Source organism: Gasterosteus aculeatus, chromosome 7 (genome assembly GCF_964276395.1).
Source record: "Gasterosteus aculeatus chromosome 7, fGasAcu3.hap1.1, whole genome shotgun sequence".
Lineage (NCBI taxonomy): Eukaryota > Metazoa > Chordata > Actinopteri > Perciformes > Gasterosteidae > Gasterosteus > Gasterosteus aculeatus.
The window spans coordinates 2384440-2398128 of record NC_135694.1 but is presented as its reverse complement, the minus strand read 5'-3'; the positions used below and the strand labels follow the sequence as shown (position 1 = coordinate 2398128).

Genomic DNA, 13689 nt, shown 5'->3' with positions numbered 1-13689 from the left:
AAAAAGGAATTACAGAAATTTAAGAGAATTTACATGATTTTAATGTAATTGAATGTATTCTTAACTATTACACTTGATCGCTTCTTGTTTTTAATGTCCGTTTTTGTATCATTTGACAATCCTGTTAAGTATTTTATTTTAAAGAGTCTTTTAAAACTTTTATTGGCGTTGTTTTTGTTACCGTTCCCCGGCGGACGTGACCCCGCCCCCTTTATGCCCCTCCCCGCTTCCCGTAGTCCCGTCCGATGGTCACAATGGCGTTTCCCATTGTGAGGGTAAGTCACGTGTGAATAATGTTTCCGCAGTATTTCGGTTGGTTAGCCGCATGTATTCGAGTGTAGTTGCGTTATCGTGTAGGGTTACAACAATAAGTTATGGCTTTCTGTGACGTCACCGGACACGCTAGCTGCTGTTAGCATAAGCCGGGCGCTCACGGTCTTTAGGGAGTTAACATGAACTTTCTTCGGCGGACGTCGCCGAAACCTTTAGTAATGTTAACTCGTACATATCAAAACATGTAACGTGACGTGTAAAATACTATGAAGACATATGAACGTTTACGTGTCTAGTTACGACAGGGACGTGGCTTTGATGAGAGTTAGCAGTACGAACGTTGGGGCGAAACTCGGAGAAGTTTCTCTGTATTTTAAAGGAGCTTTTATTGCACAACTTGAAGCGTGATTTCTTATTTTGAAGGGTCCCGGATGTGCTATCATTTTTTTATCGACAGTTCTACTGGAACGTTGGCTAAAATCTTCAGCCTAGTTTGTGCTTCTGCGTTTTCAGAGAGACGCAAGAGTCCCTCGCGTGTCTTTTCACACCTCCTTGCGTGCGTCAACCCATTTTTCTCGACTTTTCTCGGTCTGATAACTGCATCATTTACGGAGGCTCGCGTTTCCTGTTTCATAGCACAATAATATTATTAAAACGAAGAATGTTTACGAGAGAACGGATCAGATTGAAGAGCTTTTGTCGTAGTACCTGTTTATTTTGTCCACTTGGTGTCGCTGTTTCATTGCATATATGTTTACATGTTTATGAATTCAACTTTTGTTTATTTAAATGTTTCTACCTACACATAAATACTTAAACAAAATGAATAAATGTATTGTTTTTATGCAAAGAGATAAAGAAAACCTCACTTCAAGCCATATATTTACAAAACGTTAAACACACTAAGCTCCTTGCACAGTGCTATTTTACTCAATTACACAATTGCAAAAGCGCTAACGTTAGTACTAAAAACACGCTAAAAGCTCACAATATGATCACTGAATCTCTCCATTATGGGATCTGTGTCAACTCAGTATGGTCACAATCTTATATTATTTTACCTGCTCACTAGGATTATGTTAAATAATAAGTTACACACTGTAGTGTCACTGGCTTTTATTGTGAAAAGCTAAGAAGGCCTTTTGTAAGAATACGTGTTCAAGATTTGGAGCCTGCTCGGGGTTATCAAAAATTCAGCCGAACGACTTCTCTCGTTCTGGGAGATTTATTTGTCAGATCACAGGTCAAGTATCAGCGCTGCGTTTGCAAAGGCAGGAGCAGTTCAGGCAGCACACAGGCCGGAAGAACAACCAACTAACATCAGCAAGAACATCATGTTTTATGACCCTTGAAAGACAGAGAAGGAAAGATTTCTATTGGCCCTAAACTGGCGTAGAGGAGGACTTTCCACCTCCCGCATCTAAAGATCCGGTCACATCCAATGTCCAGACTCCTGACTTAACGTAAACATCGTAAACAGAGTGTGTATGTTGAATAGTGTTGGTGTGTCTCTAACCCCCCTTTGGCTGGTAAATCTGCTAGTTGACCTGCTGACCTTACATTCCTCAGCCAGGACAGAAACTGACTCCCCATCTTGTCAGACTCGTGTCTGCCTGCTTGGCAGATCCTGCTTCCCCCCTTACCCAACTCTTAAATCAAGACAAGACAGCAAACCCCCAACTAAGCCCATGAAAAGAACTTTTGATTATCAATTTGTCAAAGTGACGCAGTTTGCCGCCTTAGTTCGGACTTTTGAGCCCCAGTGTTGATTGTGTGAGGGTTTTTTTTGCCTCGCGTCAAAGGGAAACGGCAGAATGTTCACCACAGTGGGTGTTGGTGTTCTCTTGTGGTCCCGTTTTTCTAGCAGAACCTCCTGGTATCACGAGAATCCAGCAACCTCCCAGGTTTGATCCCCCCCACTTGGAGGCCTCATCCAGCGGGCCGCCTCCCTGCAGCGGGCTGAGCTGAAAGCAGATAAACAACACCCTCAGGCACCATGTCCCGTCCCCTCCGTTACGCCTCTGGGGACCAGAGTTCCACAGCACAGGGGCAGCACGGACCCACCGGTGCACAGGCAGAGGAGGACCCTCCCGGACCAGGATCTAGCATCAGCTCTTCAGTAAACTCTGCTCACTCCGGGGGAACGCCGCCGCCGATGAGCTGCAGGCCTGAGCGGAGCAGGGTCACATCGAGGTCTATAGACGTGCAGATTGGCAGAGCCAGGGCGGGGGCGGGGCTTCTCAGGAAGTCAACGCTTCAGCCACGAGGGCGTCGCGTGACCGGCATTCAAAGAGAGCGTCTCTCCTCAGCCACAGGGATGGTCTCCTACCCGGTGCCCTCAACCTATGCCTCTAAAGGTCATGGACATCCAGGGATGGAAATTGCCAGTGACCCCTCCAGGCCCCGTGAAGATGAACCCTCAAAGTTGTCGTCAGCTTTGTCTTCTAATCCACCCAGCAGAGGGGACAGTGTGTTAATGGTTTCAATCGACAGAAAACATGTAACGCTCTCTCTTCCAGTGTTAAGTACATCCGAGTCTCCGCTGTCTGACACGCCCGCAACTCCTACGCCGCCCAGTCGACTCAGCGTCTCTGAATCAGCATCTAACATCCTTCGGCGATTTGGACTTGAGAAAGAGGACCTGGACCATCTCGTCTCGTACCCCGAGGACCAGATCACCCCCGCCAGCCTGCCGTTCATCCTGCGACAAATCGGCATTGAGAAGACGGAGAGAGCCTTGGGCGCATCGCGGCGTAAAGCCCGCCCCGAACCCCAACCCGCCCCGAGCCAATCGGTAGTGGGCGGTGATGGGGTGAGTCATCCCGGAGGGGCGGCGAGGTTCCAGGAGGAAAGTTCATCCGCCGTCCTCGAGCCCCACAGTAAAGTGACTGACGGTGGACGTGGTGACGAATGCGTCGAAGGGGCTGCAGGCGAGGTTGGGAGTGTCAGTAGAGAAACCTGCGGTGGGAATGGAAGTACGTCGCCGGCGGACGCTGCCGGTAACAAAACCAAGGTGGAAAGCGTCGCGTTGTTGTTGTCCAGCCTCGGCCCTTTGGACGCTTCAAAACTGAGCTGTGCCGCGTCACCAATCAGCGACCAGACTCAAATGCAGATCCAAGCAAACCGCCAAACGCTCCCCGGTTCTTCCTCCATGCCGAGCACAGCCGTCGAGTCTGAGGCCGCCGACCCCGTTGACCCTTTGATAGACCAAGAGAGTTCGCCAGGTCACCGGTCGGCATCCCCCAAACCGGACCCCGTGCTCGTCGGCAGTAGTGACCACGATTGTCAATCAACAGCACAAGTATCACAGACCATCTCGCTTCCGGCCTCGTCTGCCGCCGAATCAGTCGCCCGGCTGCCGTCCGTCCCGGCCTGTCCTCCCCCCGCCGCCTGTCCTCCGGCTCAGCCCGTCCCGGGCCCTTCGGACGTCACTCAGCCGACGCCTCCGTCCTCCGACCAGCAGCCCGCCGCGGAGAAGGTGTCCGTCTCCAAGGGTGTCCCGTCGGCCGCCACGATGAGTGACGGTGCCGCGGCCACACCGGGGCGCTTTCCGCACACCTGCCGTCCGTGTCGCAGCAAATGTCTTCAGATGAAGGTGGGGGCAAGGAGATGTATGTTTCCACATCTGGCAGCGACGCCCCTGGTGTGAATGCACGGCATCGTCTAGTTTAGTTGGGCGGGTGCCGTTTATTGGCGATAGTCAGACCTTTTTAACGCCGTGTCTTTGATTCGTAGGATTGGATTTCCCACCAGAACACAGACCTTCACCTGGAGAGATGCAAACACCTCCGGTTACGGTCGGTCTTTTTCATCGTAACTTTCTTACTTTAAAGATCTTGTTAATTGAAGTTATTTTTTGGGGAATGCCAAACTGCTGCCGGACCTTTACTATTCCTCGATGTTCTTTTCTACTTTTCTACTGAATACATTTCGTGAGCGCCTGCTCCACCGCCACGAGTGTCTCAAATAGTTTTCTCTGTTGTCATAGATACCCGGAGTGGGATGGTGAGATTCCCAGCAGCCGATCGCGATCGCCTCACAGCAGCAGGTCTGTGACGCACGTATTCTAATGCCAGTAACACGATGGTTGATGCCACCTGCTGTTGAAATGACCAAATATGTTCCTGCAGAACCTTTAAAATGTCCTTCAGAAGCATTTTAGCATCTTCAACTTTGAAAGCTACAATTTGAGAAATCATCACGGTTTATTTCCATCTCTAATACTCTAAAAAGGTCACAGTCGGGTTCTCGCCCCACCTCCTCCCGCTATCGGTCATGTTTAACGAGTCCTGAGAGGAGGAGAGACGATAAAGGGTCCTTGCCAAGGAGGAGAGACGAGAGACGATCGGCTTCAAGGAGCAGAGACGAGAGACGATCGACTTTAAGGAGCAGAGACGACAAACGATCGACTTCAAGGAACAGAGACGAGAGACGATCGACTTCAAGGAGCAGAGACGACAAACGATCGACTTCAAGGAGCAGAGACGAGAGACGATCGACTTCAAGGAGCAGAGACGAGAGACGATCGACTTCAAGGAGCAGAGACGACAAACGATCGACTTCAAGGAGCAGAGACGACAAACGATCGACTTCAAGGAGCAGAGACGACAAACAATCGACTTCAAAGGGGAAAGACGACAAACGATCGTCTTCAAGGAACAGAGACGAGAGACGATCGACTTTAAGGAGCAGAGACGACAAACGATCGACTTCAAGGAGCAGAGACGAGAGACGATCGACTTCAAAGGGGAAAGACGACAAACGATCGACTTCAAGGAGCAGAGACGAGAGACGATCGACTTTAAGGAGCAGAGACGAGAGACGATCGACTTTAAGGAGCAGAGACGAGAGACGATCGACTTCAAGGAACAGAGACGAGAGACGATCGACTTCAAGGAACAGAGACGAGAGACGATCGACTTTAAGGAGCAGAGACGAGAGACGATCGACTTCAAAGGGGAAAGACGACAAACGATCGACTTCAAGGAGCAGAGACGAGAGACGATCGACTTCAAGGAGCAGAGACGAGAGACGATCGACTTCAAGGAGCAGAAACGACAGACGATCGACTTCAAGGAGCAGAAACGAGAGACGATCGACTTCAAGGAGCAGAGACGAGAGACGATCGACTTTAAGGAGCAGAGACGACAAACGATCGACTTCAAGGAGCAGAGACGAGAGACGATCGACTTCAAAGGGGAAAGACGACAAACGATCGACTTCAAGGAGCAGAGACGAGAGACGATCGACTTTAAGGAGCAGAGACGAGAGACGATCGACTTTAAGGAGCAGAGACGAGAGACGATCGACTTCAAGGAACAGAGACGAGAGACGATCGACTTCAAGGAACAGAGACGAGAGACGATCGACTTTAAGGAGCAGAGACGAGAGACGATCGACTTCAAAGGGGAAAGACGACAAACGATCGACTTCAAGGAGCAGAGACGAGAGACGATCGACTTCAAGGAGCAGAGACGAGAGACGATCGACTTCAAGGAGCAGAAACGACAGACGATCGACTTCAAGGAGCAGAAACGAGAGACGATCGACTTCAAGGAGCAGAGACGAGAGACGATCGACTTTAAGGAGCAGAGACGACAAACGATCGACTTCAAGGAGCAGAGACGAGAGACGATCGACTTCAAAGGGGAAAGACGACAAACGATCGACTTCAAGGAGCAGAGACGAGAGACGATCGACTTCAAGGAGCAGAGACGAGAGACGATCGACTTCAAGGAGCAGAGACGACAAACGATCGACTTCAAGGAGCAGAGACGACAAACGATCGACTTCAAGGAGCAGAGACGAGAGACGATCGACTTTAAGGAGCAGAGACGACAAACGATCGACTTCAAGGAGCAGAGACGAGAGACGATCGACTTCAAGGAGCAGAGACGAGAGACGATCGACTTTAAGGAGCAGAGACAACAAACGATCGACTTTAAGGAGGAGAGACGAGAGACGATTGCCTGGAAGAAGGACAAACGAGAGACGAGGGAGTAGCAGTGATGAGAGCAGCTCCGCTCCGTGTAAAAAGTTGGCCGAGAAACTACTGAAAAATTCAGGTTTGAAAAATGTATTTTCTTTAAGATTTTCTGCTGCAACTAAATATTTTTCTAAATATTAAGATTTACTTTCTCAGTCATATATCTTTATGTTTGAAGATTTAATTTACTTTTTAAGCAGAACTCCTTAGCGAATGCAGCGTCCTTTTCACCGCCCACCAACATTTGGTCATTCAGCTATGATGTCATCGTCGTTGTCGTCCCACAATAGAGACCAAAACGCTGCTCCCGTCTCTGACACTCGCTTTGTCTTCCAGCTGTCGACCTCCTGTCCAAACCGTCCGACCTGGACGCTCTGCTTCAAACGCTGGCTCCTATTGTCCTCGCCGAGTTAGCCAAGAGGAAGTCACCGTCACCCTCCTCCTCCTCCTCCTCTTCCTCCTCCTCCTCCTACAGTCCAGGAGAGACCTCCTCGTCTCCAGCTGCCTCTTCCTCACCCCCCCCAGCAAAGAAGAGGTTGACTCAAAAGCCTTCTGAAGCCAGTCCTTCCCCAAAGGCTGAGGTGTGTGTGTGTGTGTGTGTTATTATGTCTGCGCTTGTTACCCGATGATGCGTCCTAAGTGTGTGTTTCTGTTCTGTCTCTGCTCAGTGCGGTAAACCGTCCCCTCCCACCATGGTGAAGCTGACGGGGATCCACGCGTCTCTGTCTCGCAGCGACGTGCTGGCCGCTGTGCAGCACTTTGGAAAAACAAAGTCTTTCTTACTCTTTCCGTCCAAGCTGGAGGTTTGTATCAGACGGGTTTATTGTTGTTTGAACTGGATGTTGTGTGCGCGACTTTATTTTTGCGGTTGAATTCATGCATGTTGAAAATGCAAGAAATAAAACTTCCATTGATGATGTGTGAAACATCCATCACAAACCTTTAAGTCAAAACCTTTTAAGATAATAATTAAGTTTAAAAACTCCCCAAAATGATCATTATTATTATTTTATTGTCTAAAGGCACTGAATATTATTGGCTCAAATCATAGGACTTAAAAGGTTAATGTAAGCTTTTGACTTATAAATGCTACAATTCCTCTGATTCAGTCTGAATAAATTAAACTCGGGTCTCCGTGTGCACGTTTAGGCCATAGTGTGTTTTGAGAACAAAGAAGACGCGACGAAACTGAAGAGCCTGAAGAGCCTCGACGTGAAAGGGATTCGGATCACGGTGTTTGAAGGAAAGGTATTCCGCTCTGTCTGTCCCCCGAGGACGTCCACGGGCCGGCGTCTGTCCCGCGCGGCGTGTTTTCACTGTCTCACTTTACAGATTGTTCTAAAATGAAGAATTTCAATTTGTTTTGTTTTTCACAGAAGGCTGTTTGTCACAGGAAGCAGAAGCCTCTGATCACGTAAGATGTTTCCAGCACATTACTGTCAATATTCTGTTGCTGTAAATGTGTATATATGCTGTCAACAGCAGATAAAAATATCATAATAGGTAATAATTCTGTCCATGGGAGCATAACTCAAAAAATCCCCCTGTGGAGAACTGAATAGTGAAGACGATATCGAACCCACTCAACTGGGACCTTGACGTTCCCCTCCCCTCCCTCGCCGCAGGGCCGGCGCCGCCGCCGCGTCCAGCATCTTCACACCCGAAGGCGCCGTCACGAGAAAGGTCCTCCTCCCCACACCCGACGGGCCTCCACTCGAATGGCCCGAAAAGCCTCCGCCTGCACCTCCCGGAGCCAGGAAAGGGCCGTTTGAAGGCCGGGGGAGCGCCAGCGAAGGGAGCCGCGTCTCCTGCGCGCATGGACCTGAAGCGGTAAAAACAACAGCTGTGCAAAAAAAACAAAAAACAAAAAGCCCACACGTCACTGAAAGAACTTGTGATTTGTCGTCATGCTCACGGTGGTCTCGTTCAGCCACAGGCGTGTCACACGCGGCCCCCTCTGACCGTGGGCGAAATAATAGAAAAGCACCTGAGCCGAGAGCGAATGAGTAAGAAAGAAACCTTTTTGTCTTTTAAAGTGAATGACGCCCTTCAGGCTGTCTCCGTTTGTCCTCACGCCTTTCCTTTGTCTCCCGGACAGAACACTTCAAGAAAGAAAACGTCTCATTGGAAAGCGTGAGTCGAACCGTTTGCATGAATTAGAGTTGGTGGATATGGAGGGGGGGGGGGGGGGGGGGACGAGGAACGTCGTGTTCACAAAGGAATGTGACGGCAAAGAGACGACGTGGTTCTTTTATTCGGTACCTCTGCCGCGAGGGAACCAGAGCCGGGCGCCATCAGGCCCGGCGTGTGTCCGGAGCTCCGCCCACCGGGATCGAATCTCACTTTCAGTCTACAGAACAAAACCGCAGTAAACAGCTGTTAGAATAAACATCTGTGTGTGTGTGTCTGTAGGAAATCGAGTGTTTTGAAGAAGACGCAAAGAAATCAAACAGCCCGATGAGCTCCGACCTGAAAGGAATTAAAGTCACGGTTGCCGGAGGAAAGGTATTGCGCTCTTTGTTTTGCGTCCTCTGTTGCCGGGGGAAACACGGATATCGGCGTTTGTCTCACTGTCGATTCACAGATTGATCTGAAATAACTACTTTCAATTTGGTTTTTTACAGAAGACAGTTACTAAGGAGCAAAAAAAGCCTCTGACGTAAGATATGTTTCAAACAGACCTCTCTTTAAGAGGAAGGAAGGTCTTTTTTTTATGTTTTGTCAATTTATTACTATAAATATTGTTAAATTGTGTCCACAAAAAATAGTTTTTTGAGGAAAAGCCAGAAAATCCACCTGTGAAGGATCTTATAGTGATGATAATATAATAAGATAAATAAATCAGTGAGCTTAACTTTGCGTTTTTTCCTTCTTCTCTCTTGTTCACAGAAGAGCGGCCTCGTCCAGCGTCCATCACAACACTCCCACGAGAAAGGTCCCTCAGAGGAGAGCGTATTAGAATAATGAGCGCTTAGGCCTGTTACTTCTACTTAATTAGGATTAACGGGCTCATGCGACCGGCTCTCGGCCCCTCGCTTATTTTCTAAAAGGGACAAATAAACGCGAAACCACGACGGTGTCCCTCATTGTCACGCCGGCCCCCCGCAGGTGTCTCAAACGTTGGATCCCGCGGGAGCTGAGGAGGAGGAGGCGGCGGAGGCGGAGCCCGGCGGGTTCGGGCGTCGCTCTCCGCGCCAAGCGGCCGCCGGGGCGGTTTCCGCGGCGACCGTCGGCGAGCGCGTGGAGAAGCACCTGCGTCGCTACAGACTAAGTAAGAGGGCGGCGGCTCGCTCGTCTCGTCCCCCCCCCCCCGGTGAGCGCACGCGACACCGTAACGCCACCGTTGGGTTTGTCTCTCCCGCCCGCAGGGCTCTTCGAGGAAGAAAGCGTCTTCGGGGAGCAGGTGAGCTGCTGCGCGCGTTCTGCCAAAGTCCCAGTCTAGGGGGGGCGGCGGGAGGGGGGGGGGCGGCGTACGTGGTTCCTCATCTCCCTCCATCCGGTCCTCCAGGATCTGCCGCGTCACTGCAAGCTGCTGCTCATCACCAACCTGCCGCCGTATCACCACGGCAGCTACACGGAGGAGGAGCTGGCCGCGCTGCTGGCGCCGTTTGGCTTCCGCTACGCGGACGACAGCATCTTCGTCGTCCCCCAGACGTGCATGGTTAGAAATATACCGTAATTTCCGCACTATTCGGCGCGCCGGATTAAAAAGGCGCACCTTCAAGAGACCGGAATAACCTTCCTGGTTATTCCGCCCTTAAGGGTTGTAAACGGTGTCTCCCTTAAGTTCCGCCTCCTTGCGCGAGCTCTGACTGTAGAGAGAACCGTCATTGGTCGACCGATCTCCATGTTGCCAGATACACGATAATTATCCTCTCAGATACGACCGTTTTGAGCCTTTGGTACGATAGGTGCTCGGCGTGGCTGGAAATGGTGAAAGTTTCCAACCTGGCAACGCTGAGCACCTGCCGCCACTAGCATCGTGTACAGCACGCGACAGCTCGCGCAACGTACGGGAGACACCATTTCCAACACTTAAGGGCGGAATAACTAGTTTGTGCGCCGTGTACAACCAGTGTGGATCAACCGATTTATGCCTCTTTTTATTTTGCCTCGAAAATACGGTATTTATACAAATTGTATTTAAAGGAAAAACAGCAGGTGGGGGGGGCGTGATAACGGTTTTTGGGAATGTTTCTTCCCGCCAGGCCTTCTTCCAGGTGCCAGCGGTGGGGGTCACGCAGGAAATAATGAAGGCCTCCGCGCGGGACGGCGTTTTCTTCAAGCGCTCGAAGCTCGTTTTCAGCGCGGTCGCCGGAGGAGTCGCCATGACGCCGGTAAGCAGCCGATGTTCCTTAAATGAGCCCAGGTGCTTTTTTTTCCGGCTCGTCGTGTTTCCACACTTGACTCCTGTGACCTTTCCCCCCCCTCGTAGCTTGGATTCTATAAGTCACTGATGGAGCTGATGTGCTTCGTGAGTAAGACGCACACCGAGCGGTTCGTCCTCGCCCGGTTACGCCCCCCCGAGGTTCTGACCCGTGCGTTGCCTCTTTGCTTTTGGGCGTTCGCTGCAGAATGTGCAGGACGACGGGCAGCGGATCGTCTTCATCAGGGACATCTCCACCAAGGAGTCCAGCGAGCTCAGAGACGCCCTGAACAAAATCCAGTCCGTCAAAAACTTCCTGCCGCTCCTCAACCAGGTGACGGTTTGTTCCCCGAGGAGAAAAAAACCCCACAGGTCTCACTTGTGTTGAATGTGTGCGTTTTCGCGTGCAGGCGTTCGTAGAATTCAAGACGGTGCGTGACGCCGATCGGCTCGGCGTCTGGTACGGCCTGCTGAGACGGGCCCCCGGCCACCAGGTCCACCGGCTGAAGGCGCCGTCCGCCGGCCTGAAGTCGGCGCCGCGTGAGTTTCTCAGTGCAGCTTGAAAAGAAAAGACGAGCGCTCGCACGTTGAAACACGAAATCTTTACACTTTGTGTTTTTATCGTCTCCTGTTGGTTTGTGCAGCGCCGAAGCTTCCCGGGAACGCCCTGCCGGACGGCACAGACGCTGTTGCCGGGGCGACTGTGCCGCCCACGACGAGCGGCGTTCCCCGGGGCAGCGTTGGTCCGTTTTGGGTCACGACCAGAACGCATCCCTTTCTGTTTCCCACCAGGTCGCCGTGGTTCATCATCCCGGGTGAGAGGCGGCGGCGGCGGCGGCTGTGATACTGTGATAATATTTACCACGTTTTAACTCATTCAGTCAATTAAGTGTTTTTCCGTTGTTCACTTTTAAAGATTTCCTGACGTCCAGAACACAGAACAACTTGATGGTAAAGCAGCTTCGGTTCTCCACCAACGTGCCTGCACACATTTAAATAACTCTCACACTGCCATTTATTTCCATTATATAGAAATTTGAGTTGGTACTGTTTTGAAATGATCAATTTATATTATCTATCATCAAATAAAATATAAAATATTTCATAGACATACACATTGTATATACTTAACATTTGGGTAAATATATATATATTTTTGATCGACTGATTCACCATTTTATCAAAATCCAGTGTTCAAACCCTTTGAACAGATTTCCTCTCTTCTGTTCTTTGGAGCTCACGTGTTGTAACGCTGCGTTTCCCAGAAGGCCGTGCGCGGCCCCAAGATCCCAACCGTCATGTTGACCGGATTACCGGAGGGAAACTACCGGCACGAGGACGTGGCCGAGCTGGTCCGGCCCTACTTCCCCGGATGGAGCCTCTACTCGGCGTACTACGACGTGGTGGTCTTACCTCTGCAGAGGAGGGTAGGCCTCACGGACCGCACGCCGCCCCCACGGGGACACACGCCTGCGTGCTCGCGGTCTCATTAACGGCCGATTGTCCTTCCCGCTCGTAAACCCCTCCAGGCCTTTGTGTTTTTCGCTGACTGGTCTTCGTGCTGCAGTTTCGTCCGAGATCACATCAGAAATCCCGTCGCCGTGGGACTCCGCCCCCTCACGGCTCACTTCGTGTTGGAGGACATAAGTCCCTTTTCCACCGAGGTGAGGACGCCAGGACGCACTGTGGCGGGTCGGAACGGAGAATTCCTATCACGGCATTTAGTCTCATCAACAGCACGCGCTTTCCTGTTTTTTAGGAGGCGATGTACGCGACTATGATGACGTGGAGCAACGCTGTGAGTCCGGTTCGCCGCTTCTCGAAAATCCTTCGTCCTTCGCCGATATCCGGCGCCGAAAAAACATTTTTGTTGCTCTTCAGGGGGTCCCGGAGCCGGAGGGTCTGGAGGAGCGGCTGCTGTGCGTGGAGACCTCCGAGACGTCGCCGCACGTCACCAGGGCCGTCGTGGGCGCCGTGGCGTCCGTGGCGTCCCTCGCCGGCTTCCTGCCGCTCGCCAACAGGGTGCGCGAGCGGAAGACCTGAATTAGGTTTGATTGTTGCTGTTCTCCTCTTCATCTTCGTCTCCTCGTTCCGCCTCAGATCTGCATCGAGATGTCGGACGCCGGCGGTGTGACCGAGGTGGTGGAGAAACACCGGGATTGTTTCCTCTGGATGAAGAACGCGGCCGTTTGGTGAGTTGATGCTTTGTTCGATGTCATGTGACCGACCTGTGAATTATTCTCAGAACTAAACCGACCAACTGCTTTTTCTATTTTCCCTTCAGGAACAGCGTTCTACGCGTTGAGTCGTGAGTAAACCGCCGTGTAAAGTTATATCTCAAGTTCAAATCTTCTTTCAAACTGGTATTAAATGATTTAATCATGAACCTTTTTAATGCATCGAGTGAACGATTAGTTCAGGTACATTTTCATATTTCCGTAACAAAGTACTCTTCTTTTTTTAATTTTACTTTTTTAACAACCCTGCTGCCAATTACGAATAAAAATCCTCTTTTTTTTATCGTAGTTTGAAGAGCCTAAAGCGGCGCCTAGAAGATCCTGATGAGGTCGTAAACATCGAGGCTCATGCTGTGAAGTCCAAGATTATTCTCATAGAATAAAACTGTGCAATACTTTAACGAATTAAACCGTGTCCTTGAAACCTTGTTGATTTGCGAGCACTTTTGTCTTGTCTTCCCTCACTGCATGTATGCAACATAAATGTATATAATATATAATATTCATTACAGGAAAGAAGATTTTGCCTTTTATCTTTAACAACAATCCAGTTTTTGATGAGATATAAAACACCATCTTATAATTATCTAACACACGCAGGGCGAAGCAAAGTTAGCCTCCTTTCCCAGAAGCGTGCGCATGCACACGCACACACACACACACACTCACAGTCCTTATATATGCAGGGCGAGATGACTGAAGTCCGCTGGGTGGTCCTATAAATAGAGGCCGAAAAGCCCCCTCGCTGTGCTGTGAGTGACTCGCGTAGTAAAACTTCAGATATGAGTTTTTTTTTTGAAGAGTTTGTCGCATAAACCTTCCACACA

The 13689-nt window shown here is 50.4% G+C and overlaps 1 protein-coding gene across 1 annotated transcript; it reads left to right on the top strand.

Annotated features, from left to right (window-relative positions):
• The first annotated feature begins 2136 nt into the window (after window positions 1–2136).
• LOC120822371 (uncharacterized) lies at window positions 2137–13286 on the top strand. Its single transcript, XM_078107441.1, has 30 exons — window positions 2137–3868; window positions 4009–4070; window positions 4262–4321; window positions 4507–5531; window positions 6596–6840; window positions 6928–7062; window positions 7409–7507; window positions 7636–7673; window positions 7885–8089; window positions 8190–8265; window positions 8358–8392; window positions 8672–8764; window positions 8884–8918; window positions 9152–9194; window positions 9368–9530; window positions 9628–9662; window positions 9768–9920; window positions 10468–10596; window positions 10695–10733; window positions 10834–10959; window positions 11036–11165; window positions 11270–11440; window positions 11542–11576; window positions 11891–12052; window positions 12155–12289; window positions 12385–12423; window positions 12507–12647; window positions 12726–12817; window positions 12910–12933; window positions 13152–13286. The coding sequence occupies exons 1-30, from the start codon at window positions 2270–2272 to the stop codon at window positions 13243–13245; spliced, it is 5418 nt and encodes a 1805-aa protein (XP_077963567.1). The 5' UTR covers window positions 2137–2269; the 3' UTR covers window positions 13246–13286.
• Window positions 13287–13689: the final 403 nt, after the last annotated feature.

Excerpts from the sequence above, each read along its gene's own strand:
- LOC120822371 (XM_078107441.1), top strand. The coding sequence starts at position 2,270 with ATGTCCCGTCCCCTCCGTTACGCCTCTGGGGACCAGAGTTCCACAGCA. Across the intron at positions 6,841-6,927 it reads GTCCTTCCCCAAAGGCTGAG|TGCGGTAAACCGTCCCCTCC; the intron begins GTGTGTGTGTGT and ends GTCTCTGCTCAG. Across the intron at positions 8,765-8,883 it reads TCACGGTTGCCGGAGGAAAG|AAGACAGTTACTAAGGAGCA; the intron begins GTATTGCGCTCT and ends GGTTTTTTACAG.